This window comes from Gilbertella persicaria, assembly GCF_025201335.1.
Source record: "Gilbertella persicaria strain CBS 190.32 chromosome Unknown B0P05scaffold_72, whole genome shotgun sequence".
NCBI classification, from domain to species: Eukaryota; Fungi; Mucoromycota; class Mucoromycetes; order Mucorales; family Choanephoraceae; genus Gilbertella; species Gilbertella persicaria.
This window is the reverse complement of record NW_026252033.1, coordinates 78,194-103,144: the sequence shown is the minus strand read 5'-3', so window position 1 is coordinate 103,144 and position 24,951 is coordinate 78,194. Positions and strand designations below refer to the sequence as shown.

Genomic DNA, 24,951 nt, shown 5'->3' with positions numbered 1-24,951 from the left:
TGCTACCTAAAAGTTTATTCAACCAATAAACCTATTGCAGAGGCAGTATTCAATAGAATAGCTGGGCGACTTAAAAAAAACACCTCATGAGTTCATCAAAAGACACATTTATTGCATAAAAATGGAACAAAAATGAATCAAAACCACTTTTTTCGAGTGTTTGATATAAAAACATGATAAGCTTCGAAAAAGCCAAAAAATGACTTTGAGCCCTTATGATACCCTTATCATTTTTGGCCTTTTTCACAAAATTGTAATTTGCAAGCGATACATTAACATTTTACTATAATATATATGAGTACAAGATGCATGTCTAAGGCCTTGGAACATAGTCAAAGCGACGAATTTTAAAAAGTGTATGAATATAGGGCAAAAACAGTATAAGCGTTTTAAAAGGTTCACTCAAAATCTAAACAGCAGATATACTAATTTTCTAGTACTATTCAATGCGCCTTTTTATATACTAAAAAATTTTGTTAATACAGCTTTGCAATAACTCTATACTTTAGAGCACTTTGATTGATTTAATGCTTTTAATTTCATTTTTTTCGTCAGATTGAATTCTAAAGATATTAGGCACTTTAAAGTCCGTCAACTGACATTTCAATCCGTTTGTTTCCTTCATTTATCTCTGTGTATTTTCCTATGGATTTCGTACAAAGTGCTGTTCAACAAACTAATCTAGCCAGTCTTTTAGGGCTTCATCTCGTAAGTTACCATATTGCATAATAAAAACACGTCTTATCATTCTATGTCAGTGCCTTTCTCTCTTAGGCGCAGTTGCTAGCAACCCTACCTATAATATCCCTATTTTCTTTTTTGGTATTTGGGCTTTCAATAACCGTGAGTCTACCACACCCTTAAAGACAGTAAGTGCTATAAAAGAAAGGAGGTTATTGTTCTGATTTTATTAAGTTTGCAGGAGCACTTGGTCTCAGTATCTTTTTGGATTTGATTTGGTTTTATTTACATGGTGGTAACCCACAAGCTGAAAGTGGATTCGGTTTTGCCAAATTGTAAGTTTCAACTATTAAGACGAGCTTTGATCATAACTGTTTGGGATAGCTTTAATGTAATTAGCTTGTTTGTTAAGGTAAAGTCATGGATAGTGTTACAATCATGACTAAACAATGATGTTAGCCCTTTACTGTATATTCTGCTGCCAACATCCTCAAGGAACGCGGTGATTCTTTAAATGCTGGAAGTGAGTACACAGTACGAAATATTCTTGATTACTTAATTTTTCTAGATTGGTCAGAAGCTCCAGGAGCATTTCCTTCAGGTGGTTATCAAAACGTGAGAGATGGAGATAGTGCAGAATTCCCATAAGTTGATAGAGAATTTATGCAATTACCCCAACAAGTCCTTGATTATGATTGGCAGAGATCCCTCTTTTATTTATGGTTGTTTTTTTTACTGGAATTTTCTGCAATCTATCGTCTTGTTTGACATTCATACCATATAGTGAAAATTAAAAAAAAATAAAGATCAGTGTGTTATTCTCTTCTTGTTTGTTTGTTTGTTTGTTTGTTTTAATTTCTATTTTATTACTCATCGTTTAGAGATCTGCTGATACTACAAGATAGATATGTTCTCGGGCAATATCTTTTTTATTCTTGAGCATCAACCTTGAAAAGGAAATTTTACTTTAAAGAAGCTGATTGGAGTTGAATAAATCAGCATTTTCCATTTGATTATTAAAGGATGACCTTTGCTTTTTCTTTTTTTTCTTTTTTTCTTCCATTTACTATTAACAAAAGGGAATGGAGTGTATTCCAACTGAAGATACTGACGCTTATTTACGCTGGATCAATGTAAGTTGTCTTGTTCAGTCAACATGTCAACTCATCATTCCTCTATAGTCTGTCTTGGGTATTTGCATACATAGTTATCTTAATGCATTGAGTGTCTTTTTGGGCTATTTGTCCATCTTTTGTTGGTTAAATGCTCAAATTCCGTAAGTTGCTATACCTGATTTTTTTTTGTATTTAACATGTCACCCTAGTCAGGTCATGAAGAATTATAAGTTACGCTCTGCTGATGGGCTTAGTCTGTACCTCTTGTACTTTTGGCTAGCAGGTAGGATGAAACCCTCAGGGGTGATTCGTTCATGTTTGTTTATTCCATTATGTATAGGCGACCTTGGCAACATGCTCAGTTGTATACTAAACAGTCAATTGCCATTTCAGATTTATTTAGCTACTTATTTTGTTTCAACAGATCTCATCTTGCTCTTTCAGTATTTTTATTATGGCAAAGGCGACTTGCAATGTTCAGAAGATGACTGGAAAATCAACACATTTGACCAACTGGCCAACGATGAAGAATCATCAGCCTTGATTCATGAAATACGCTTGAGCTAACAAAGACCATGGAAGATATTACTTCTGTCTCAAGCAAGTATGGTTCTGTTTCAAACACAAAGACAAGTACCATGTTAATGGGAGTACTGCTCTTTGGCTGGAACTTCGGTTCCCATCCTATGGTCTCTGCTTGTCAACAGAAAATCCTGTCACATTTGGCTGGACCCTGGCTTGGATATGTAATTCACTTTATCTGTTGTCCCGTATACCACAAATCTACAAGAATTTCAAGCGCCATTCAACCCAGGGACTCTCACTGGCTTTGTTCTTTTTGCTGTATCGGGTAATGTTACTTATGCCCTGAGTATTTTAGCTCATCCAGGGCACACAGCAGAGACTTTGATGCAATCATTGCCTTATTTATTTGGTAGTTTGGGTACATTGTTCTTGGATGCTATTATCTTTGGCCAGTTCTTGCATTATCGAAAGAACACAGCCCATGTTGACAATACGCCTACTACTGCTGCACTGACTAGAGCTCTTACTTTTTCTTCTCAGTAACATACATGTCTATTTATTGTTTGAAACACATATACGGGTCAATGTTTTATAACTAATATTTATATATATATAAAAAAACCTTATTGTAAATACCCAATAAACTTTCTTTGTTTTTTTTATCTTTGCAAACGTAAGATCATACCAGTTTTTAGGTTCATAGATTCTCTAAGAAGAAAAGGAGTTTTGTTTCAAACCTGTACCTTCTTGGCTCGGAAGAGCATTCTCAAATCCTTTTTAAAAAAAATCTCTTAATTTTCACTAAATTCTTCATTAGGTTATTTGAATAAATACTATGCAAATGACTGAACCTCTAGTGTAATGGTATATATTATTATGTATCTCTCCTTGGACAATCACTCAGAATCTTGTACCTACATTTTCCATGGAAACTCCGTGGCCAATCAAGTCTCTAACTATTCAGATTAAGTTGCATAATCCCTGACATGTTTCTTTTGTAATACAACAGTTTGTTTTATTACATACAGTGAACTATGAGCAAATATATGCCGAGAAACAACATACTGACTTGTAATGTCACCCATCCTATCAAAAGAAGAATCCTTTGCTTATTTCTCACAAGATAAAAACAAATATATTTGTATTTGATATATAAGGAGATATTTACACTATTACAACAGGGAGATCTATTGCCATCATAACCAGCATTTAGTCTCTTGTTCGGTTTTAAGCGTCTGTAGGAACATCATTGGATTATGCTTCGCTTGTTCCTTAATTGGCAAGAGAATAAGCCACAAGAAAGAATGGTCACAAACTCCTGTTTTTCTTGCAATACAATCCTTTAGGATTTTTTTTTCAAAGTCTGATTTCTTTCAAGTTTTCTCTTTAACTGCATAATGGGTAAGATCATCAAGAAGGGAACTAAGGGTGCCGCCGCCAACTACATCACTAGACAACAAGCTTTAAATAAGCTCCAGATCTCCCTTGCTGACTTTAGGTAAACTCTTTTTTATGGATCTGTCAAACATAACTCACCACTCTCTCTCTATATGTAGACGTCTTTGTATCTTGAAGGGTATTTACCCTCGTGAACCCAAAACAAAAGAAGGCCAACAAGGGCAGTACAGCACCTTCCACCTTTTATTATGTCAAGGATATCAAATATTTGCTTCACGAACCACTTTTAGTTAAGTTCCGTGAATACAAGGCATTCGCCAAGAAGCTCAACAAAGTGCTTCACAAAGGTGAATTCTCTGCAGCCAAGTCATTAGAGGAAAACAACAAACCTGTCTATACCTTGGATCACATTGTTAAAGAAAGATATCCTTCTTTTATTGATGCACTTCGTGATTTGGATGATGCATTATCCATGCTCTTTTTGTTCTCCAAACTTCCTGCTGACAACAAAATCAAGGCTGATGCTGTTGCTGATTGTCAAAAGCTTATTTCTGAATTCCAAGCTTATGTCATGAAGTCAAAGAGTCTTCGCAAAGTTTTCTTTTCTATCAAGGGTATCTATTATCAAGCTGAAATTAAGGGTCAAACCATCACTTGGGTTGTTCCTTACCAATTCTCTCAAGATATCCCTACAGACGTTGATTTCCGTGTCATGTTGACCTTTTTGGAATTCTACCGTACACTTGTTGGCTTTGTGAACTTTAAGTTATACAATGAAATGAACATGATTTATCCTCCCAAGTTGGACGAAACAGGCGGTTTCCATTTGGACGAAATGATGAAATCCACTGCTGCTGCCAAAAACAATGACGACGAGGAAGAAGAAGCCACCAACGTCGATGAATTCAAATCAGCTGCTCCTGAAGAAGACAACACAGTGACACTTGCCAAGATCCAAGCTGCCACACACGCCACATCCGACTTGCAAAACTTGTTTAAAGACCAAAAGTTCTATTTGTCCCGTGAAACACCTCGTTACGCTCTTGAGTTTATGATTCGATCATGCGGTGGTGAAGTGAGTTGGGATCCCTCTGTTGGTCTCAACCCTCCTTTCCCCGAATCTGATGAATCCATCACGTATCAAATCACAGATCGCCCTGTTGTCAGAAACCGTGTCTTGTCTCGTACATATGTTCAACCTCAATGGGTTGCAGACTGTATCAATGCTCGTAAGATTGTGAAGCCCAGTCTTTATGAACCTGGTGCTGTCTTGCCTCCTCACTTATCTCCCTTCGTTGAAGCTAAGGAAGGTGACTATGTTCCTCACAACAATGTAGAAAGTGATGAGGATGAAGAAGTAGAGGAAATGGTCGAGAAAGAAGAAGAAGAAGTGAAGAAGCCAAAGAAACGCACAGCTGCCGAAATTGAAGAAGAAGAACAGAAAGAAATGGCTACAGTCATGATGACAAATAAACAAAGAAAGCTGTATGCAAAGATGCAACACGGTATCAAACAAAAGGCAGACGAAGTTGCCAAATTGGAAAAGAAAAAGAAGGCTTTGAAGAAGTCAAAGAAATAATCCTCACTATTTTTGTATCATTCATCTCTCATTCATCAATCTCACACATATTAATAGAATAAAAAAAAATTGTTTAATCCCAGTTCTTTTTTCCCTTTTCCTTTTTTTTTAATGATGACAGATCCTTTTGAAACACCTTATACCTATGAACCTCAAGACCTTGAGTATATGCAACTCTCCATACAGGAAGCGCATAAATCAATCCCAGCACCTCAAGCTTATTGTGTAGGTGCCGCCCTTGTAGACAAAGATGGAAAGTTATTAAGTACAGGTTATTCACGCGAATTGCCCGGGAATACACATGCAGAAGAATGTGCTTTAGCAAAGGTAGATGCCTCTATGGATCTCTCGGATACCACCATGTACACAACCATGGAACCATGCTCTGTTCGGCTATCAGGAAACAGACCTTGCACCAGCCGAATTATCGAAGCTAAAATTAAACGCGTTGTTTTAGGCGTACGAGAACCTCCTAATTTAGTGACTTGTGAGGGCATTAGCCTTTTAAAGAGAGAAGGAATTCAAGTGTTTATCGTGCCTGATGTTCAAGAAGCATGTTTAGCACCCAATCAACATATTATCAAATAAATCTAAACATGAACTTTGTTTTTTTTATTCTTAATTACAAAAAGGTAGTGTGAGATGTGTTTACAGAAAAAAATGATGAGGGAATTAGATAGCGTTGGAAGGATAAGCAAAGTTTTCAATAGGAACAAAGCTTTCCTTGATGGTGCGAGTAGAGATGAAACGAACCAAAAGAGACCAAGAACCAGCCTTATCGTTGGTACCAGAAGCACGTCCACCGCCGAAAGGTTGTTGACCAACAACAGCACCAGTACACTTGTCATTGATGTAAAAGTTACCAGCAGTGTTACGCAACAAGTTAGAACCAGCAACAATAGAAGCACGGTCCTTGGCAAAGTAAGCACCAGTCAAACCATATTCAGTGGTTTCACCAATGAGCTTGCAAGTAGCTTCAAAGTCAACATCGTCATAGACATAGATGGTGAGGACAGGACCAAAGATTTCGTCAGTCAAGGTCTTGGCGAACTTGTCCTTGGTCACAATCACAGTAGGTTCGATAAAGTAGCCAACAGAGTCATCGTATTTACCACCAGCAATGATTTCACAGCTGTCTTGAGTAGAAGCATAGTCAATGAAACCCTTGATCTTGTCAAAGGCAAACTTGTTGATGACAGGACCAGCAAAGTGATGGAATTCAGTGACAGGACCTTGAGTGATCTTGGCATGTTCAGCAACCAATTCCTTCTTGAATTGAGCGAAAAGAGAAGCGGGAACGTAAGCACGAGAACAAGCAGAACACTTTTGACCTTGGTATTCAAAAGCACCACGGATGGTTTGCAAAGCAGCATGACGAACACCGGCTTCATCAAGGCTAGGGTGCAACAAATGGTAGTTCTTACCACCAGTTTCACCAACAATACGAGGGTAGCTCTTGTACTTGTGGATGTTGTTACCGATTTGTTGCCACAAGTTACGGAAGACGTGAGTGGAACCAGTAAAGTGAAGAGAGGCAAAGTCAGGGCTGGCAATAGCATGGCCACAGATTTCTTCAGCAGGACCAGGGACGAATTGGATAACACCAGCAGGGAGACCTGCTTCTTCCAAGATTTCATAAACAATGTAGTTGGAAAGAACAGCGCCAGGAGAAGGCTTCCAGAGCACAACGTTACCCATCAAAGCAGGAGCAGCAGGCAAGTTACCACCAATAGCGGTGAAGTTGAAAGGAGAAACAGCCAAGACGAAACCCTCAAGACCACGGAATTCAGTACGGTTCCAGGTACCGGGAGCATTCTTGGGAGGTTGTTGAGAGTAGATTTCTTCGGCGTACTTGCAGTTGAAACGCAAGAAATCACAGAGTTCAGCAGCAGCATCGATTTCGGCTTGCCAGATGTTCTTACCTTGACCGAGCATGGTAGCAGCCATAGCCTTATATCTATATTAACCATATATGAGTATACGCGTATTCTCTATGTATAACCCTCCAATTGTATAAAACGGCATGTGTATGTGTAACATACTCAAACTTTCTCACAATCCCAAAAAAAAAAGTAGTAATTGAATAATTACCTGTACTTGGCAGACAACAAATCAGCAGCCTTCAAGAAGACAGCAACACGGTCGTTAAAAGGAAGGCTTTCCCATTGAGCCTTAGCAGCCAAAGCACCATCAATGGCCTTTTGGGTAAGAGTAGCATCGGCTTCATGGTACTTTGCAACAACAGACTTGTGGTCGGAAGGGTTCAATTGTTCAGCAGTCTTACCAGTGTAAATCTTTTCGCCGTTGATGACAACAGGGACTTCAACAGTACCTTGAGCGACCATATCCTTGACTGCAGCTTCAAGCTTGACTCTTTCAGCAGAACCAGGAGCATAGTTGAGCTATAGCGTGTGAGAAACAAATAAAACAAAACAAATCTGATTTTATTTAAATTACCATAGGCTCATTATCGATTTGAGGCAATTTGAAGTGAGCAAGAGTAGGAGTGGCCATTTTGACGGATATAAAGTAAAGAAAAAAAAAGAATGAAGAAGAAAAAAATGGGCGTATTTATATAGTTTTTTTTTTTCTGCTGTCAAATGTTTATTGTCAGATTGATTGGCTCCATACAAAAAGATTGGACCTAAACTCTAATGATGATATTCTGATACTAAACCCCGCTTGTCGTTTATTTGGCCCGGCATTTCCCGGTTTAGTGGACTTGAATGACCGCTGAATTCAGAGAGAAAGAAGACCGAGAAGATGGTTTGTCCTTGTCTTATCGTTATCTCAAACAAACAAAAAGATTTTATTTGGTTATTCCATCAAACGCAAGTCACATACGTTTAGTGTTTTGTTTATTGACACTAAAAATATGATGAAAAAAAAAACAAATTATGGACAGGTGTCTGAAGGTCGCAACAAGACAAGCATCCAAAGTCTTGTTTTCCCCGCATTTTTCAACAGGACGAGACATAACAACTCTTTCTCGACTTAAATCAAGATTGAATGAACCAATGAGAATGACTGAAAAGGAATCGCCTTTATTTGTCTTGTCGACCAACATTTGTTTGTCATTCAATAGATAGGTAATAGCTAAATTAGATAGACATCTTGTGAAAAAAAAAAAAATCCTTGTCTATGACAAAATAGACTGAGCATTTGCCTTTATTATAGAAAGGATATATCATCTGTCAAACAGGTCCATGCAGAGGCATCTGAATTTTTTTAGCGTAACATGAATCGTGCTCCTATTGGTTTAGAAGGTGAGAAAAATAAAATATAGATTGTACTCTATTTTTTATCGCCATGGATGTTTTCAGGCCATAGATTGCTTCCTTTACATGCTATTCTGGTTCTAATCTCGTAATTAGATAAAAAAGAGAACTTTCAACTGATTCCAAAGGATAAATATAAAATCAAAGTGATCTTAAAAGGACAAAAGCGACATAAGAGACATTTTCGGAGATCTATTTTCTTTTTTTTGTGTAGCCATCAAACTTTCATGTCATTTTATAAAAAAGAGACTACTAAAGGCTTGAACCCTTTTTCGGGCTGATACGTGTTCCAAAAAGATCATGATAATCGTTCAAAAGAATCGTCACAAAGAAAAAAAAAGCGGGATGCTTTGATTGAACAGAACAAAGAATTACTAGTTACATTTCAACAAAGAATATGCGCATATATCAAATTACATAGTTTGTGTACCCCTTTTCTATTATTATTCACATGTGGCGTTAGCTCACTATCTCGCGTTGAAAAATACACAAAAGGCTTTATTGTTTAATAAAGATGATAAAGAAATATATATATTTTTCTGTCACTACAAGAGATAAAATTTCAAAAGACAGTCTAAAAGCACAAACAAAAAGAAGGAGGTGGACAAGTATGTTGATCTAAAATGAGTACATGCAGTAAAAACAAAGTGCTGAAATGCATAATTCATTTAGAAAAAGACCCTGCATGCATTGAAATGCCTTGGAGCCCAAACGTATTCACAAGAGTCTGTTTTGAAGGATTAGTCTGTAAACAACATTATCCATAGATGATACCAAATGTCTTCCTTAAACAAATGGGTTGGGTTTATTTAAAGTTAGTTGTCGTATATACTGTAGGATTGTTATTCAAATCATAAAACTGGTTCAATAGACCCATCATGCCTTCCCCTTGTTTTTGTTCTTCTTCCTCGTCATCATCCTCTTGATGTTGATGGTTCCAAGGTTCGCTTTGTTCAAAAGAATCACCTAAATTACTTGTCACAACTTGAGGCATACCATATTGATCAAGTCGAATAGGTGTCTTATGTTGACTCGTGTCTGATTCACTCTCTTCTTCTTCTTCTTGCTGTTGATGATGATAGGCTTGTACCTTGGACAGATACATGGATCCAGCCATATCATGAGGTTGCCATCGAGGATGATTTGCCTATATATAAATACATTCATTAACGTATCTCTACACACAACTTACTTTGAAATTAAGAAAACTCTTCTCCATCTTGCCTTGTTTGCTAAGATAGTATTCGTCTTCTGCTACAGCACCTTGAACACCATACTTGACATTACCATGACGTTCAAAATCAAATTGAGCAAAACTACAGACATAGCCTAACTCATTCACATGCACAGTGAATTCTCGAAAGAAGTTGATGATCTGTTCTGCACTTTCAGGTAACGACAAGCACAGCACAAGAGGTGCAAATATCACACTGGTCAATTCTTGTAAAAAGATGGCCACTTTGTAATCAAACAATTTACAGAATTCGCCTCTCACCTAAAATCCTCTATCTGTATTAGCCCGTATATATATATATCAAGTGTTTGTCAATTTTTACATGGTCAGTGTGTAATTGATGCTTCCATTCAGCAGGCAAGTAATGTGTATGTTTTACTACTTGTCGAAGCACCTTTTCAGGTTCAAACACTTGGTTTTCATCTGGAATCATCCCTCTTGTTACAGCAAAAAGAGTACCTGTAACACCTAAATAGAACAAGACAGTACCATTAGACGTAATTTCGAAATTCAATAAAGCTTCTGAATCAAACAAGGTAAACAAGGCAAGAACACCTGCTATTGACCCAGACAAGAAAGAAACAAATCTGGCTAACAGGACCATCTTTTCTTTTGGAAATTGGTTAATGTAATGATTGGCATGTTTATAACTCTGACCGATCCGCTTTCGAAACAAATGAGGTAGTTCGTTAAATTCACGAAACTGCCATTGAGCAAAAGGTGTGTAAGTGCGTGAACCCATTTCTCCAGGATTTTTGTGATAGGCCTTTTGGGCATGATCAATACATACATATGTATATATATATATTGAACAGACTTACCTCAAAGTAGCGAAAGAAAAAGTACAAGAGTAAATAGGCAAAGATAAATGGGAACAAGATCAAGTTGAGTAAACCCATAAAGATAAAACGTCGCTTAAGACCCGCTACCAAGACATGCTTGTTTTTCTCTTTTAGAAACCGTTTCCTGATCTGTCCTCGGTGATCAAACACATAGCCTAACAAACAAAACGACAGATTCCATTCTAAATCCTTTGAAAAGATAGGACGATGGCGTATATAAGGTAATGGAATAGTGATATTCAATATGTCCTTGTTAAACAAGGCTATCAAGTAGTTCTCTTGACGCATAATTCGACTGGCTACATCATGTTCTGTTAGTCGAATATCGTTTGCATTTGGATTTGTTTCTCGAATAGCAATAATTCGATCCAGTACTGTCTGCCACGATACAGTCTGCATATCTTGCTATGATAAGGTGTTGGCATAAACTCATTTCCATACTTGACTTACGTCTGGAATAAGTAATAAATGTGTATAAAAGTTGTGCATTTCTTGCAACCTGGGTAAATCTGTGATAAATCGGATGGCTTGATATCCCCACCATACAATAAAGATCAACAAGAACAAGAATTTAGTAGCAGACAGTCTATAGACAAGATAAGTCTTTTTTTTTTTTTTTGGACTATACAACTCCACTTGCCTAGATAAGCAGTGTGGTTCAATCACATCAGCTAGTTTATGGTGCGATGTAATTTCTGAATAATTCACACAACCCACTAAAAATGTAGAAAACCCAATAATAAACGCAAGTGTCCTACACTGTTAACACTCAATATACATGATAACAACTTACAACACATTCAAAAGTCTTGCTAATAAGATACAATAAATGCCTTTGCCTTGATAATAGTCATATACTCTTTGAAAAAAATCGTCCATGTTCTCTACATTAGCCCATCGCCACATTGTTCTGTCGTAAGTAGTCACTTTCCCTCTTGTGGAATGGTGAGTAGGATAAGGGGGTGTTTGTCTTTCCAAGAAGAGTGAATCAGGTGCTTCTAGTTCATCTTGTTCTTCTGCATAATACTGCGGTTGAAAAGGAGTATGTTCATGTATTGGGTTGAGTGTGAAATCTTCTTCTTCGTCTGAAGTATGAGGTGATAATAGTCTTCTTGACATAGATATATAAACAAGATAAAAAAAAAAGAAAAAGAAAAGGATACACCTGATTATCTGCATGATAGACGCAAACAAAGTCACATACTGCATCATGCGTTACAGAGTCAATTATATGTCAACTCAAGGTATTCATTATTCCCCCTTCCTCCCCTGGATCATCAACATATTTAAGCCAAACATAATGCTCATTTGTCTCTTTTCTTTCTTGCCTTACTTTATTCTCTTTATCATGAAGTCCATGCTTGTATTATTTTTATTTCTAGCAGTGGTCTATTCAGATCAAATTATCATGTATAGTCCACCTATCAACAGTACTTGGTTTGTGAATGATATCATGGATATTCGATATAGAGGTAAACTAGGAATACAAGTCAAATTGATTGACAAGCTAGTACGCGCTATGGGCATGATCAAGATCTGGACTACTGTCACTCAGTTGGTTCATGTGGATACAAACACAACGATAGATTCATTTCCAAATCTTCAATGGTCTATGGACACACCAAAAGATGTGAATCAGACAGTACATGCTACATGGAGTATTCCTTCACTCGCTATGGGTAACTATACTATGCATATCATTGCAAAGTAAGTTTATTTATTTATTTATATATAAGCACTAAGCTTTCTTTCTATTATTAGTGCTACTGCTCTCTGTTCAAAAAATAAGGATGGAACAAGTAAGTTGAAATAGAAGGTATTTTCCTAATCTTAAAAATTACAATAGTGCCATTTGTTCGCTGTCCTTATATACTGCATGAATTTAGAGACTTCAGGATACTTGTCTAAATAGGCTGTGACACATACAGGCTCATAGGATTGACGTATATATACCTTTATTACATCACACATGTTATGTACTTCTTTACTATCATAAAGCGATAAAAACAACAACAACAACAACAACAACAAAAAGATTGGAATGTGAATAAACAGTCCTGTATATAAGGAGATACACTTTATACATGTATTTTTTTTTCTCCTTCTCTTTCTGTTTATAGATAGATAACTATATGATAGAAATGATGTCAGAAAACATGAATTCTAAACCAGTGGTTGTAATGATATTCCCTTTTTATCTATTTATTTATTTTGTCCTACTTTAACATATGAGAAAATCCTTTAGATGTCAGAAATAGAAGAGCATGTGGCTAGACTATTGTCAAGTACAAAGCGATTATTAGAAATACTGAATGGATGGTCTTGTGGAAATATAAACCAACAAGATATATATGAGGAATATAATATATTGGAAACTTATTTCATGGCTGCCACACGCGCCTTTGAGTCTTGTTCAGTGTCCACAAGGTAATAGGATAAATTTGGATTTTGATCTGATTTGGTCTATAGTGATATGCATTATTTGCCCGAAGAATTACGTACTTGCTTAAAAGAGGTATTGGAGAAGGAGCCTTCTTTAACAACACTAGAGCAACATTTGCCTGCTATTCGTGATATCATCATGAGACTATTACAAGGCTTAAAAGCCAAACAGTCTTTACTGCGAGATAAAGGTAAATGAACACATACATACAATAGCTTAAAGGAACAAAAAGAATTCCCTGTCTATCTGAAAAGTGGAGATCGTATCAAGAAATGTACACTTCAAAATAGTCATTTATCGATAGCGTCAATTCAGCAATTGTTTATGACTACATTTGATGTCGATCTATCCACTGTTTATATTCTAGATCCTACTACCAACATTGAATATGAGCTTGAAGATGTACAAGACATTCAACCTTATTCTGTATTGTCTATAAAAGGTAAGTTCCCTTTTGGACTCTGTCTCTTAACATAATAGCAACACATCATACATTACAACAATTACATAGCTTATTTGATGATTTCTTACAACAATCAGCCCATACATTAACAAAAGAAACTGAACTCAATCAACTTAAACAAGAATTAACACAACTTAAGCAATCCTATGCTCAACTCAAGACAGAACATGATGCCTCAGACAATCGAAAAATCCACCAGGAAATCAGCAAGAGCAAAGATATCACACAAAAAGCAGCCACGTTAATGACAACACGGCTGGAAGAATTACAAGACACGATTGATCAGCTGAAATCGGATGTAACACAGCGTCGATGTCGTCCTTCCAAACACCAATTGACACAGTGTCAACAAGTGTCTGATAGACTGATGCATGAAATGAAACAACTAGAGTCACGTATCAAGACATGTAAGCCTCTTTGGAAAAAGACGTGGGAATTGGAATTACAACAGATTGTGAAAGAACAACAGTTTCTTAAAGAACAAGAAGCCCTTGTGGCTGATTTAAAAGAAGACCATAAGGCATTAATAGACGTATTAGGACAACTTCATAAAATATCAGAAATACAGGAACGAAAGAAACAACTTGGTATGCCTATTCAGAAGGAACAAGATGAAGAAGAGGAAGGCATGATTAAAGTATTGCAACAAGTTTCTCATCTTCATGTGGACCATCATCAAAGAATGAAAGCATTGGGTGAAATAGAAACTAAAATCAAGTCCAAGAAACAAACAGTAGACGAATTTGAGAGAGAATTGACAGATTTCATTGGATTCAGTAAATTAAAGAATATTGGAGGAACAGAAAATGTGGACAAACAAAGGCAAGAGAAAGATAAAGCCATGATTCAACAATTATTCACGCATAAACAATAAACAAAAAGAACAAAATGGATCATTAAGGAAGACATGTGTGACCCTTATTCTATGATGACGTTAAGTTGAAATTTCCATTTGTGGGTTGACATGGAATATATATAAAACCTTCCTTTTCTTTCTTGTTTCTTCCTTCTTTTTCTTTTTATTCTATATACTTTATCATGAACTGTGAATTAAACAAACATCAACACTCTTCTTCAATGACAAGCTTCTGTTCTTGTTGTGGTGTCGATGTCACTCAGTTTAGGTAAGTCAACTCTCTTGTTCTTTACATGTTACTTATATCATATCAGTCATGAATTCTGGTGTAGATTTGCAAATGGCAACTAAAAAAAAACCCCCCCAAAAACAACCACACTTATTCTGTACATATCCATCAAAGAAAACTTTTTTTTTTTTAAAAATCTACATCTCTCTCTCTCTGTACAAAAGAAAAAAAAAGAAGACAAAGATGATGACAGCCTTGTCATATTTATGTATATATATTTATATATCTTATCCGTTTCATATTTATATACCTCTACGCAATATATTTTTTATATATATTTGTACCTTATTTATTATTAGAGAATAAATTGTATGACGTTAATACAAACTTCAAATGATCGACAACTTTAAATCGCAAATTTAAATTATTTTGTTTTTCATCATCATCGTCATTTTTCTGTCACACATGGTTACAAATTGTTTATTTGATTTATTTAGTCTTATCAAATAATGATGAGATATCCATAAGGCGTTTATCTACACAATAAAGGGGGGGGCACTTTATTGTTTAAAAGCTATCGTACAGTGTATTGCAATTTTCTGTTTCTTTCATAAATCATTGTTTTGTCTTACTCTGTATTACAGAAAACAAAAATAACGTTTTTCCGATCTATATAGTCTAGAATCTACATGAAAAATCTATCAAAATTTATCAAATAAACAAGCTTTTCCATAGAAATTTAAACTTTTTTTTTTTTTTTTTTTTTTGCCAAGCATAATTAAGATTATCAATTTTCACTAAAAACTAGTGAATAGATAATAAAAGATCTATCTAAACTGAAAAAAAGAGATGTTGATCAAGATATGAAGCATACGTCATCTCGCTTTCTTTCCCCAATATACTGGATTATGGTGACACAAATCACACCTTAAAGTAAAATTTTCTCGCTCTTTCTTGACACTTCCCCAGACATGCTTAACAAATGATGATGCCATCCAACACTTGCTGTTGTCACTAGGAACAAGACCAAGAAATAAGCTTATGATGTGTATGTCCCAAGCATACAACCTCTTTCTATATATCAATAAAAATAAAAATCGACTTATCAAAAAATAATTGATAGAATGACCTTTTGGAGTGATAGATTCATATCTCGTTTGTTAAATAAAACAAACACATCTATCCTCTCTCTCTCTCTCTCTCTCTCTTTCTTTATACACATGTCAGATATACCTGTGGTTCGATTCTTATCTGTTTGCCCTTACGCTGGATGTCGCTCGCATGATTTTGTGACCTCCAGCCGTTTACGATCTCATTTGAAAAATATCCATAAAACCAATTTCCCTCCTAAACCTGTAGGTTCTCGCCGAAGAAAAGCCAATGAATTCATTGCCCAAAACGATCCCTTTGGAAAAGTGGATGAAGAATACCTTGCTTGTCCTTCTTGTCTTGAGTATTTTGATCTGGATGAATTTGATGGATTACTTAATCATCTTGCTGATATCCATGGTAGTCCTTCAGGCACAAGACAAGACCAAAAGCCTTCCAATGAAGATATCATGCAAAAGCTGGATGAATTGATTCAGACAGTCAAACGATTAGTTGTTTAAAATAAACATTGCTAAATGCAATAGAAAAAAAATCGAGTTACAAAATTAGAGATTGGATGAGTTTCTAATTTAAAAGAACTTTACCTAATTATTCGCAATTGGCTACTCTCCTCTTCTTGCAAAAGGACAGATGCTTAAATCTTGAATTCTTTAGTTTCGTATTGACTGATTTTAGATTGAGAGAGGTGGGGGATAGATACTCTGAGAAGACACAAGGCTGAGCCAGATAGATTTATTGCAAGAGATGAAAGGGCTTTACAGAGACATATTCAGGATTGACACACATCAAGATAACATTCATTGATCTTTTGATTGTCTTTCCATTCCTTTCCTTTACAAAACAAGGGTGTTCTAGGTGTTTAAAACAATAGATGCATGTCTATGAAATCTTGTATTCGTTAGTGATACGAACATTGCCTCTTTTTCCACGCATTTCTTCGAGACATTTCCCCCATATCCACGGTGGCCTTTAATTCTGATCAAGCAGATGAGGAAGAAGGATGGGAGGGGGCTTTTGCAAAGGAAGGGTTTCTTTTTCTAAGGTTTTTGGCAATGGAGTCAAAATGATTGTCAACATAATCCTTCCATAATTCAATTATTAATTTGCTGCTATTGTTTTCCATAAAGTTCCTCATCACGCTAGGCTCTAGATTAGCAAAAAATACAGCATTTTTTATGATTTCATAAGGAAGTCTCGTCTTACTTGTGAAGTCGTTTTCGAATCTCAGGAGGTCAGCATCAAGTTTTTGGCTGCTTTTCATCTTGTCCAAGATCGCAGTAGAGATATAATGATTCATTGATTTGTCAAAGAATGTAAGATAGGCAGGATCACTGTTATATTGTCGCTTGATTCTCTTTGCAGAGTCTGAATTTGATGTTTCTTCATTGGACTTTCGCTTATTCAAACTTATAGGTATTGGTGTTTGTTTATCTTTCGTAAAGAAGCTTTTTTTTCTTTTTCTTCTTTGAGCTACGCATCCTATACTTACAGTGTAGATGTGTCTCTTTACAATATTGCCTCTTGTTATAGATAATCAAGTGGTTTAGTAAAAGAAAACGCTAAAAAAAAGCGACAATACTGATGAAAAAAAAAAAGGAAAACATCCAGCTATCAAATGTCATTACGGTTTGACTCCGTACTGTAAGATCAGGCAATGAAAAATGACACATTAAAGACTGTCATAATCACGGGCCATTACTTCTGTATATCATCTTTACATATACACTCTTTACTGAATTGATTTAGATTATTACCATATTTAATCTATTGTTTAATCAAAAATTACATCTACATCTAATTTGTCACTTCCTAAATATTATGGTAGTCAAGCGCAAAAGACTTGCAAGTAAACAACAATAGATATCACTGAAAAAACATCCTAAATATCAATTGAGTCAGCAAATGCCTTCCTTTTCTTTTTGTTTACGTTTAAATAAATAGGTTTAGTACTTATGAGTGCCTAGAATGTTTCTTATCTAGGATAAACAGAACAAGGAAAAGATAAGGTTGTTTTCCTGTCATAAGATTATGCTTAGAGAAAGCAAGTTTACATATAATTTTATTCGTATTGTTATTTATAATAAACGGTTACAGAAAATTAAACACTTATACTTTGAACTTTATCACTGTTGATGTTCAGGAAGAGACTGAGGCAGTTTATAGTAGTGTCTCTCAAAAGACTGATAAAAGATCTCAAAAGCTTCAGAAGTGGCAGCATGCATCATAGCGTTTAAACATAAACATAACAGCTTGGTGCTCTGAATTTGTCTCATGAGTTGCCTTGGGTTCTTTGATCTGAAGCGATAGATCGTTAGTAAATCAATGAAATAAAATAATGTGCATCTTACTGAGGACTTGATGTACTTTTCTCAAGCACGCTTCATATGCCAATGACATTCGAAAAACATTTTTGATGGGTGCAGTTTCGGTAGCACTACAATCAATCATTCAACTGGTAATTTGACTTTCACCATTTTTCAATATCTTCTATAGTCACCAAGTTTCTCTTGACAAAAGACATTAGAGCAGGAATGCGTAACAGCATGAGTGTGCTCAAAAGTAACTTTATTATAGGCATATTAAACAAAGTTTAGACTTTTTTGGTGGTATTTTGATAATGGATGCATAGCTGGAGCGCTGCATGACGAACGGAGACTGATTTAATAACTGTGACTAGAAATCAGTTTCGTGGCTTTGCCTATTTTTTTAAAAAAAATACAGATCTCTCAAGCCATTTTTTTCTTCTTCTTTTGAAAGCATATCATCATGTCCAACGATGCCAACGTACATTTAAAAAAGAGGCGTGTAGAAAACGGTGTTAAAAAGAACACCAATCATTCAAAGATATATCAGCCTTTTAGAGCCATTGGTTATGTGACAAACGAAGTACCTTATGTTATCAATAACTTTGGCAATGAATATTTCTTGACAACCTGTGTTGGCCATAGTTTCCAGACGTATAATGTAAATAATACTTGACTTATAGACCATGACTCATATGATGTAATCTATAGCTTGGAAAAATGAACCTTTTGTTTGTCAGTACACCTACAGAAAAGCCCATTTCAGCTTTGGCTACGTACAAGAAATTAGTCTATGCAGCCGCTGGTAATTGTGTGATTGGATATAAGCGAGGTAAAGAAGTATCTCGTGTGGGAGGTCAAGGCAACTTTAATATCACACAAATCATCACCCTCGGTGCTTATATGGCTGCTCTTTGTGATGATAATACACTTAAATTATGGGATACTACCACAGGAGGTAAGTTCAAAAAAAAAAAAAAAGAAAGAAAAAGCCAATGGCTTACACCAACTAGAATTATACACTGAAATCGAGTTTGGACAAGAATTCACAGCCACACAAATGCTTCATCCTTCCACTTACCTCAATAAAATCCTTGTTTCCAGCACACAAGGCACTATGCAGATTTGGAATATTCGAACCAACAAGATGATTTACCAGTTTAAATATATGGGATCCCCAATTACTTGTTTAGCACAATCCCCTGTGATTGATGTTGTAGCTATTGGTTTATTGGATGGTACTGTCTTGTTGTACAATATCAAGGCAGATGAAAAGATTGATAGTGTACGACAAGATGATCGAGTGACAGCCATTACGTTCAGAACAGGTAGTAAAGACTCACTAGACAGACAAGAGACTGATATCAAATGTGTATAGATGAAGAACAAGTCATGGCTACAGCCAATATGCATGGCGATGTAGCCTTATGGGATCTGTCTGAGCGTCGATTGGCTCATATCATGAAAAATGCGCATGATGGATACATTACTTCCTTGACATTTTTGCACAACCAACCTATCCTTGTGACTGGTGCTACTGATAATGCTGTCAAACAATGGATCTTTGAGAAACACAATGCTGTACCTCACCCTTTCAAATCCCGTAGTGGTCACCATGCACCTCCTTCCAAGATCAAATATCATGGTGAAGGCCAAAAGACCATTCTGAGTGCAGGTCGCGATCATGCACTCCGTTCATTCAGCACAGTCAGAGATGCCCAAAACTTTGAATATTCACAGGGTCATCTTGCCAGAAAAGCCAACAAACACGGAGTCAGTATGGACGATCTCAAGTTACCTCAAATTGTGGATTTGGATGTGAATGATGCTAAAGCCAAAGAATGGGATAATATTATTACCTGTCATGCCAATGATAATGCATGTCGTACATGGTCCTCCAAGAACAAGAAATTAGGTGGTCATGTCTTGATGAGTACAGACAAGACAGCCATCAAAACGACTTGTATTTCCTCTTGTGGTAATTTTGGGTATCTGGGATGTGCTTCTGGTGTGATTGATATGTACAATATGCAGTCTGGACTTCATCGCAAGACATTTGCAGGTCCTGATGGACACAAGAAGCCTATTACAGGATTGACAACAGATACCATTCATCGTTATTTAATCTCCGCCTCTGTCGATAAAACCATCAAGGTAAGTGAGAGGTTTTTATGATTGTGTATCTCTTATGCCTTGTAGATTTGGGAAATCAAGACAGGCCATGTTGTTCATACAATCCAACTTGACTCTTCTGTTGTTGGTCTTCGTTATCACCTTGATAATGATCTTCTGGCTGTTGTGTGTGATGATTTAGGTATTCGTGTGATTGATTTAGAGACCAAGAATATCATTCGAGAGTTCTGGGGACACAGAAACCGTATTACAGACTTTGTAAGTGAATTCATGTTGTATACATCCAATTCACAGTGTGTACATAGGTATTTAGCCCAGATAGTCGATGGATTGTGTCAGCATCACTTGATGGCACGGTGCGTACTTGGGATTTGCCTACAGGTGCGATGATTGATGTCTTTAGAGTGGAAGATATTGTTACATGTCTCGCATTCTCACCTGATGGTGACTTTTTAGCTACTGCTCATGTGGATCATGTTGGTATCTTTTTATGGTCCAATCGTACACAATACACACAAGTGTCTTTACGCAATATTCCTGAAGATCAAGAGATTCAAGTATTGTCTTTACCTAGTCTAACAGGCTTAGAGGACAGTGATACTGAAGAAGAAGAAGAAATGGCATTTTTGGAGGAACCTACCTTGACTACAGTTGATCAACTTGCTGATCAAATGATCACTTTATCTATGGAACCCAGAGCAAAATGGCAAAATCTGTTACACTTGGATACAATCAAATTGCGTAATAAGCCTAAAGAAGCGCCCAAATTACCAGAGAAGGCACCTTTCTTTTTACCGACATTACCTGGTGCCAAAGCCCAATTTGATCTTAGTGCTCATCAAGAACAACCTGAATCAAAGCAGATCAGCTTTAATCAACTCAATACAGACACTGTATTTGCTCAACAATTAAGAGCAGGCCATGAAGCAAACCAACAATGTAAGTCAGGGTGGCATTTGATTTTGGTTACTTATATGTCTTAATTAGATGATGCCTTTGTCACACTGGCTAAATCACTCAGTCCTTCTGCTGTTGATTTAGAAATTCGTTCCTTTTCGATGGATGAAGAATTAAGTTTACTGAATTATTATTTAGAAGCTATTCTGTATATGCTCAACACAAGAAAGAACTTTGAATTGGCTCAAGCATGGTTATCTGTCTTTTTGACTATTCATGGTGACTTGATTGTCTCCCATCCTTTGAACCCTATTCATGATAAATTACAACACATTCTAGACATTCAAGGCAATGAATTTGGTCGTCTATCAGAACAAATTCATTATAGTCTATGCCTGATTGATTTTGCTCGTAGAACATAAACAATAGATCTTTATTCTTTACCGATATCGTTTTATATAATGTGTTACTTTTGGATGAATATGATGCATACCCTCTTCTTGTAGATGTAGATTGGATATACGCTTGAATGAAGCTTGAAGAGGATCTTCAAATTGACGTAGATTATGATATTCTCGGTTTATGCGATCCAGTTCCTTTGTGAGTCTTTTCATGTTATGAGGATGGTCCAAATAATTTTTGTCTTTGGTTAAAGAAGGACATTCTCTGTAATTGAAGTTTATGCTGTGTTCTGCTTAATTCAGAAGAAGTTAAACGTCGAAATACATGTTCTTCATGAAAAGGAGGCATTTTTTTTTTTTTTGGTAAAAAAGAAAAGAAATACATATACATACACACACATGACTTTATATGACACGACTTATCAAGACACGAAGCTTAAATGATTGCCACATCTTACTGGCTTGTTTCATGATTGCATAAGCAACAGGGCTACCTGATTTGTATAAAATAATCAGCAATATAAACACTGTCATCAGATTCACACCTGCATGCTTAATGGCTGCCTAAATAGAGAATCAAGCTATTATTATTATTTGTCATAAAGGAGTATTACTTACTTTTATCACCCATGTCCAATCATTTTGTTCCTCTTCTTCTTCCTCTTCCTCTTTGTCTTTGTCTTCTTTATCTTGTCTGTGGATATAGCGTTGTCTATCTCTTTCCACTAATTCTCGGCGTAAATCATCTATACGATCATTTAATGCAACCACTTGTGTCTGTAATGCTTCTATTGCTTTTCTTGTTGTATTCTCAGTATACAATCGATTGGCTTCATACATGTTATGTGGTGTAGTAGTCACAGAAGAAGATGTGGTTGTGGTACTTGCAGGTGATTGAAACCGTGTCATGTTGGGATATTTTGATATAGGGGAAGGTAATCGAAGTGATGATTTACGTACAAGCAATCTTTTTCTATTGCTTGTTGATTCATCTTCACTACTTGTATCATGATGGTTTCGAGTAGAAAGAGGTGGTATATGTTGCCAAGGATTGACATTGGGATCCACAAAGGCTTCTGGTTGAGGCAAGTCATCCCTTGTCATCATCTGAACATTCAGTCTTGAACGAGGACGCATACCATTAATAGGCATTTGGCGTGGTGTTGTAGGTGCAGTGACTGTAGTCTGAATAGAAGCAACAGATCCAGGTCGTCTTGTTATACTGGATTGAATTTGATTTAAATAAGCCTGTTCTTCTTCTTCTATAGTCATTAAGTATATAAATGTATTTATATATACACTACCTTCTGAATGAGATGTATTATCATCATCTTCACTGTCATCATCATCTCCAGAAGGTCTCATAATAGCAAAAGCATGCATAATTTGTTGTGCCTCTTCTCTTCCTAAATTTTTTTTATATGCCTATCCATAGGGTTAACTATTCATATATATATATTTTTTTTTATCTGTCCTACCTCTGCTGCAATTCTTAAAAGTGCCTCTACATAAATGTGCCTTGCTTCCAACACCGACATGCCCTCTAATTTCTTCCAAGCATCCCTAAATAAATAAATAAAAAAAAAAAAGAGTAAGACTATGCTATTTAAGTAACCCATACTTACCATTTTGCTCTGCCTACCACATCAAATAATCCAGGTCGTTGTGTATTGATATCACCTACAGATACTTGTTTATAAAGTGCATATAACTAAGAGAAAATGATCAGTCTATCTATTGTATGCCTTGTGTTGGACTGACTTCCAGTTTCTGGTTCTTTGTAGGTTGAAAACTTGAACTAGCAGGTAAATTTTGTACAAAATGTAAGGCCTTATTGTATCTTGACACAATAAAACGATCTGTATAATGAGGTGGAATACTTGTCATCACTAAAAAGAAAGAAAGAAAAGACACGTAAAAGAAAAAAAGAAAAAGCAGATGGGTATTTAAGAAAAATCACATGTGTGTGTATATGTGCTATCCATAGTCAGTGTGCCAATCAAAAGTCGCGTCCTTTCTCTTTTTTATTTTTATTTTTTTATTTTGATGTCTAATACACCTACTATTACTTCACCTCGTCAAGGCATAGCAACACCACCCAAGACACAAGATGATCAACTACCTCATTTATTATCCCTTAAAGTCATGCGACTCTCTCGTCCTCAATTAACAGCCACTTTACCTATCTATTATGAATCAACCACATCATCGCCTCTTCTCGAAGGACTCGATTCACTCAACATATCAGACTTGACAGCCTCTCTTCCTATCCATGGGAAAAGTACAGACTTACAGATCCGAGATTTTGGTCTAAGTCAGATGCTCAAGTTACCTTCTGCATTTGGTAACATCTATTTAGGCGAGAACTTTAGTACGTTAGTCAGTATCAACAATGAATCCCCTTGGATGTCTACCAAGTAGGCATCAAGATTGAATTACAGACATCCTCTCAACGGTTTGTTTTATCAGATACAGCATCACAGACCACCTTAGAGACACAGGTTACCTTGGATACCACTGTATCACATGAAATCAAAGAACTCGGTGTCCATATCTTGGTCTGTTCAGTCCAATACACAACTCAAGATGGTAAAAAACGTCATTTTCGTAAATTCTACAAGTTTCAAGTGTCTAATCCACTGGCTGTCAAGACAAAACTCAATAATCTCATGGATGGCCGTGTCTTTCTTGAAGCACAGATTCAGAATGTGTCTGCAGGCCCTATGTTTCTTGAACGCATGAAATTTGAGCCCTCAGAGTACTTTGTGTTTGAAGATCTCAATCGTGTGGTGGGTCAAGACAAGACTGTCTTTGGGGATCATTTTATTCACCCTCAAGATGTACGTCAATATCTCTATATGTTATCACCCAATACAGACCATGACCGTATTTCTCGTACGACCAATGCCTTAGGTAAACTGGATATTGTATGGCGATCCTATATGGGTGATCTAGGTCGTTTACAGACATCTCAATTGACCAGAAAGGCACCTATGCTAGAAGATATTGAAGTGGGGCCTTGTTCAGATCAGGAAGATGTGTCTGTTGTGCTAGAGACACCTTTTAGACTAGGCATTCGTGTCAAGAACCATTCGAATGAGAACATGAAACTTGTGCTAAGTGCTATCAAGACTAAAATGGGCTCTGTCCTCTTGAGTGGTCTCAGCAGTCGACCCTTGGGTGAATTACAACCCGGTCAATCGACTCAGACACACGTTGAATTCTTCCCTTTAACACCTGGCTTACAGCGCGTAGGTGGGTTACGCGTGATGGATTTGTTATCGGGCTATACAAAAGAAATCGATCATTTGTGTGATATTTTTGTCATGTCGCATGCCTCTGATACCTTTTTATAAATCTTGACTTGTTAAGTTTCTAAGCATGACATACAATGACGAAATAAAAGAAAGTATATAAATAACATATGAATGCCTTGGGGGAGAAGATGGTTGTAAGATAATAAT

General features: G+C 36.4%; 13 protein-coding genes across 13 annotated transcripts; 10 read left to right on the top strand and 3 right to left on the bottom strand.

Annotated features, from left to right (window-relative positions):
* The first annotated feature begins 181 nt into the window (after positions 1 to 181).
* Positions 182 to 1,505, top strand: B0P05DRAFT_564130 (uncharacterized protein). Its single transcript, XM_051580798.1, has 6 exons — positions 182 to 708; positions 759 to 869; positions 916 to 1,016; positions 1,066 to 1,093; positions 1,141 to 1,204; positions 1,250 to 1,505. Exons 1-6 carry the CDS (start codon positions 646 to 648, stop codon positions 1,327 to 1,329), a joined length of 447 nt encoding a protein of 148 aa, XP_051429676.1. The 5' UTR covers positions 182 to 645; the 3' UTR covers positions 1,330 to 1,505.
* Positions 1,506 to 1,748: 243 nt separating this feature from the next.
* B0P05DRAFT_564126 (PQ loop repeat-domain-containing protein) lies at positions 1,749 to 2,994 on the top strand. The gene is made up of 7 exons (XM_051580797.1): positions 1,749 to 1,814; positions 1,863 to 1,957; positions 2,006 to 2,079; positions 2,137 to 2,271; positions 2,379 to 2,471; positions 2,504 to 2,639; positions 2,669 to 2,994. Exons 1-7 carry the CDS (start codon positions 1,764 to 1,766, stop codon positions 2,862 to 2,864), a joined length of 780 nt encoding a protein of 259 aa, XP_051429675.1. The 5' UTR covers positions 1,749 to 1,763; the 3' UTR covers positions 2,865 to 2,994.
* Positions 2,995 to 3,525: 531 nt separating this feature from the next.
* B0P05DRAFT_564125 (Pescadillo N-terminus-domain-containing protein) lies at positions 3,526 to 5,381 on the top strand. Its single transcript, XM_051580796.1, has 2 exons — positions 3,526 to 3,819; positions 3,897 to 5,381. Exons 1-2 carry the CDS (start codon positions 3,719 to 3,721, stop codon positions 5,296 to 5,298), a joined length of 1,503 nt encoding a protein of 500 aa, XP_051429674.1. The 5' UTR covers positions 3,526 to 3,718; the 3' UTR covers positions 5,299 to 5,381.
* Positions 5,382 to 5,388: 7 nt separating this feature from the next.
* B0P05DRAFT_564124 (cytidine deaminase-like protein) lies at positions 5,389 to 5,900 on the top strand. The gene has a single exon (XM_051580795.1). The coding sequence runs from the start codon at positions 5,410 to 5,412 to the stop codon at positions 5,884 to 5,886; it is 477 nt and encodes a 158-aa protein (XP_051429673.1). The 5' UTR covers positions 5,389 to 5,409; the 3' UTR covers positions 5,887 to 5,900.
* Positions 5,901 to 5,970: 70 nt separating this feature from the next.
* Positions 5,971 to 7,812, bottom strand: B0P05DRAFT_480759 (1-pyrroline-5-carboxylate dehydrogenase; the record flags this gene model as incomplete). The annotated part of the gene is made up of 3 exons (XM_051575142.1): positions 5,971 to 7,255; positions 7,390 to 7,700; positions 7,756 to 7,812. 3 exons carry the CDS (start codon positions 7,810 to 7,812, stop codon positions 5,971 to 5,973), a joined length of 1,653 nt encoding a protein of 550 aa, XP_051429672.1.
* Positions 7,813 to 9,052: 1,240 nt separating this feature from the next.
* Positions 9,053 to 11,797, bottom strand: B0P05DRAFT_564119 (autophagy protein Apg9-domain-containing protein). Its single transcript, XM_051580794.1, has 8 exons — positions 11,446 to 11,797; positions 11,293 to 11,406; positions 11,103 to 11,238; positions 10,632 to 11,057; positions 10,133 to 10,576; positions 9,769 to 10,071; positions 9,351 to 9,723; positions 9,053 to 9,303 (listed from the first exon to the last, which is right to left on the bottom strand). The coding sequence occupies exons 1-7, from the start codon at positions 11,769 to 11,771 to the stop codon at positions 9,382 to 9,384; spliced, it is 2,091 nt and encodes a 696-aa protein (XP_051429671.1). The 5' UTR covers positions 11,772 to 11,797; the 3' UTR covers positions 9,053 to 9,303; positions 9,351 to 9,381.
* A 46-nt stretch (positions 11,798 to 11,843) lies between these two features.
* Positions 11,844 to 12,722, top strand: B0P05DRAFT_564118 (uncharacterized protein). The gene is made up of 3 exons (XM_051580793.1): positions 11,844 to 12,359; positions 12,414 to 12,451; positions 12,499 to 12,722. Exons 1-3 carry the CDS (start codon positions 11,863 to 11,865, stop codon positions 12,558 to 12,560), a joined length of 597 nt encoding a protein of 198 aa, XP_051429670.1. The 5' UTR covers positions 11,844 to 11,862; the 3' UTR covers positions 12,561 to 12,722.
* A 42-nt stretch (positions 12,723 to 12,764) lies between these two features.
* B0P05DRAFT_336653 (actin interacting protein 3-domain-containing protein) lies at positions 12,765 to 14,547 on the top strand. Its single transcript, XM_051573567.1, has 3 exons — positions 12,765 to 13,285; positions 13,328 to 13,537; positions 13,576 to 14,547. The coding sequence occupies exons 1-3, from the start codon at positions 13,126 to 13,128 to the stop codon at positions 14,430 to 14,432; spliced, it is 1,227 nt and encodes a 408-aa protein (XP_051429669.1). The 5' UTR covers positions 12,765 to 13,125; the 3' UTR covers positions 14,433 to 14,547.
* A 21-nt stretch (positions 14,548 to 14,568) lies between these two features.
* Positions 14,569 to 15,034, top strand: B0P05DRAFT_641925 (uncharacterized protein). Its single transcript, XM_051583790.1, has 2 exons — positions 14,569 to 14,682; positions 14,729 to 15,034. Exons 1-2 carry the CDS (start codon positions 14,667 to 14,669, stop codon positions 15,007 to 15,009), a joined length of 297 nt encoding a protein of 98 aa, XP_051429668.1. The 5' UTR covers positions 14,569 to 14,666; the 3' UTR covers positions 15,010 to 15,034.
* An 829-nt stretch (positions 15,035 to 15,863) lies between these two features.
* Positions 15,864 to 16,265, top strand: B0P05DRAFT_630098 (uncharacterized protein; the record flags this gene model as incomplete). The annotated part of the gene is made up of 1 exon (XM_051583487.1): positions 15,864 to 16,265. One exon carries the CDS (start codon positions 15,864 to 15,866, stop codon positions 16,251 to 16,253), a length of 390 nt encoding a protein of 129 aa, XP_051429667.1. The 3' UTR covers positions 16,254 to 16,265.
* A 2,188-nt stretch (positions 16,266 to 18,453) lies between these two features.
* Positions 18,454 to 21,516, top strand: B0P05DRAFT_564105 (Utp21 specific WD40 associated putative domain-containing protein). Its single transcript, XM_051580792.1, has 7 exons — positions 18,454 to 18,717; positions 18,768 to 19,014; positions 19,070 to 19,384; positions 19,435 to 20,210; positions 20,256 to 20,447; positions 20,495 to 21,128; positions 21,177 to 21,516. Exons 1-7 carry the CDS (start codon positions 18,520 to 18,522, stop codon positions 21,506 to 21,508), a joined length of 2,694 nt encoding a protein of 897 aa, XP_051429666.1. The 5' UTR covers positions 18,454 to 18,519; the 3' UTR covers positions 21,509 to 21,516.
* On the bottom strand, positions 21,517 to 23,418 carry B0P05DRAFT_564100 (acyl CoA binding protein-domain-containing protein). The gene is made up of 6 exons (XM_051580791.1): positions 23,249 to 23,418; positions 23,113 to 23,198; positions 22,966 to 23,050; positions 22,792 to 22,912; positions 22,106 to 22,749; positions 21,517 to 22,051 (listed from the first exon to the last, which is right to left on the bottom strand). Exons 1-6 carry the CDS (start codon positions 23,372 to 23,374, stop codon positions 21,893 to 21,895), a joined length of 1,221 nt encoding a protein of 406 aa, XP_051429665.1. The 5' UTR covers positions 23,375 to 23,418; the 3' UTR covers positions 21,517 to 21,892.
* A 53-nt stretch (positions 23,419 to 23,471) lies between these two features.
* B0P05DRAFT_564098 (uncharacterized protein) lies at positions 23,472 to 24,916 on the top strand. Its single transcript, XM_051580790.1, has 2 exons — positions 23,472 to 23,870; positions 23,909 to 24,916. Exons 1-2 carry the CDS (start codon positions 23,534 to 23,536, stop codon positions 24,841 to 24,843), a joined length of 1,272 nt encoding a protein of 423 aa, XP_051429664.1. The 5' UTR covers positions 23,472 to 23,533; the 3' UTR covers positions 24,844 to 24,916.
* Positions 24,917 to 24,951: the final 35 nt, after the last annotated feature.

Excerpts from the sequence above, each read along its gene's own strand:
- B0P05DRAFT_564130 (XM_051580798.1), top strand. The coding sequence starts at position 646 with ATGGATTTCGTACAAAGTGCTGTTCAACAAACTAATCTAGCCAGTCTT. Across the intron at positions 870-915 it reads CTACCACACCCTTAAAGACA|TTTGCAGGAGCACTTGGTCT; the intron begins GTAAGTGCTATA and ends GATTTTATTAAG. Across the intron at positions 1,094-1,140 it reads TAATTAGCTTGTTTGTTAAG|CCCTTTACTGTATATTCTGC; the intron begins GTAAAGTCATGG and ends CAATGATGTTAG.
- B0P05DRAFT_564126 (XM_051580797.1), top strand. The coding sequence starts at position 1,764 with ATGGAGTGTATTCCAACTGAAGATACTGACGCTTATTTACGCTGGATC. Across the intron at positions 1,958-2,005 it reads TGGTTAAATGCTCAAATTCC|TCAGGTCATGAAGAATTATA; the intron begins GTAAGTTGCTAT and ends ATGTCACCCTAG. Across the intron at positions 2,640-2,668 it reads CTGGCTTTGTTCTTTTTGCT|TATTTTAGCTCATCCAGGGC; the intron begins GTATCGGGTAAT and ends TTATGCCCTGAG.
- B0P05DRAFT_564125 (XM_051580796.1), top strand. The coding sequence starts at position 3,719 with ATGGGTAAGATCATCAAGAAGGGAACTAAGGGTGCCGCCGCCAACTAC. Across the intron at positions 3,820-3,896 it reads ATCTCCCTTGCTGACTTTAG|GGTATTTACCCTCGTGAACC; the intron begins GTAAACTCTTTT and ends TGTATCTTGAAG.
- B0P05DRAFT_564124 (XM_051580795.1), top strand. The coding sequence starts at position 5,410 with ATGATGACAGATCCTTTTGAAACACCTTATACCTATGAACCTCAAGAC.
- B0P05DRAFT_564119 (XM_051580794.1), bottom strand. The coding sequence starts at position 11,771 with ATGTCAAGAAGACTATTATCACCTCATACTTCAGACGAAGAAGAAGAT. Across the intron at positions 10,072-10,132 it reads ATCAATTACACACTGACCAT|GTGAGAGGCGAATTCTGTAA; the intron begins GTAAAAATTGAC and ends AGAGGATTTTAG. Across the intron at positions 9,724-9,768 it reads AGAGTTTTCTTAATTTCAAA|GCAAATCATCCTCGATGGCA; the intron begins GTAAGTTGTGTG and ends ATTTATATATAG.
- B0P05DRAFT_564118 (XM_051580793.1), top strand. The coding sequence starts at position 11,863 with ATGCGTTACAGAGTCAATTATATGTCAACTCAAGGTATTCATTATTCC. Across the intron at positions 12,360-12,413 it reads ACTATGCATATCATTGCAAA|TGCTACTGCTCTCTGTTCAA; the intron begins GTAAGTTTATTT and ends TTCTATTATTAG. Across the intron at positions 12,452-12,498 it reads AAAAAATAAGGATGGAACAA|TGCCATTTGTTCGCTGTCCT; the intron begins GTAAGTTGAAAT and ends AAATTACAATAG.
- B0P05DRAFT_336653 (XM_051573567.1), top strand. The coding sequence starts at position 13,126 with ATGCATTATTTGCCCGAAGAATTACGTACTTGCTTAAAAGAGGTATTG. Across the intron at positions 13,286-13,327 it reads GTCTTTACTGCGAGATAAAG|AATTCCCTGTCTATCTGAAA; the intron begins GTAAATGAACAC and ends AGGAACAAAAAG. Across the intron at positions 13,538-13,575 it reads TTCTGTATTGTCTATAAAAG|CAACACATCATACATTACAA; the intron begins GTAAGTTCCCTT and ends TTAACATAATAG.
- B0P05DRAFT_564105 (XM_051580792.1), top strand. The coding sequence starts at position 18,520 with ATGTCCAACGATGCCAACGTACATTTAAAAAAGAGGCGTGTAGAAAAC. Across the intron at positions 19,385-19,434 it reads AGCCATTACGTTCAGAACAG|ATGAAGAACAAGTCATGGCT; the intron begins GTAGTAAAGACT and ends AAATGTGTATAG. Across the intron at positions 20,211-20,255 it reads CTGTCGATAAAACCATCAAG|ATTTGGGAAATCAAGACAGG; the intron begins GTAAGTGAGAGG and ends TATGCCTTGTAG.
- B0P05DRAFT_564100 (XM_051580791.1), bottom strand. The coding sequence starts at position 23,374 with ATGACAAGTATTCCACCTCATTATACAGATCGTTTTATTGTGTCAAGA. Across the intron at positions 23,199-23,248 it reads CAAAGAACCAGAAACTGGAA|TTATATGCACTTTATAAACA; the intron begins GTCAGTCCAACA and ends ATTTTCTCTTAG. Across the intron at positions 23,051-23,112 it reads GTGGTAGGCAGAGCAAAATG|GGATGCTTGGAAGAAATTAG; the intron begins GTAAGTATGGGT and ends TTATTTATTTAG.
- B0P05DRAFT_564098 (XM_051580790.1), top strand. The coding sequence starts at position 23,534 with ATGTCTAATACACCTACTATTACTTCACCTCGTCAAGGCATAGCAACA. Across the intron at positions 23,871-23,908 it reads GAACTTTAGTACGTTAGTCA|GCATCAAGATTGAATTACAG; the intron begins GTATCAACAATG and ends TCTACCAAGTAG.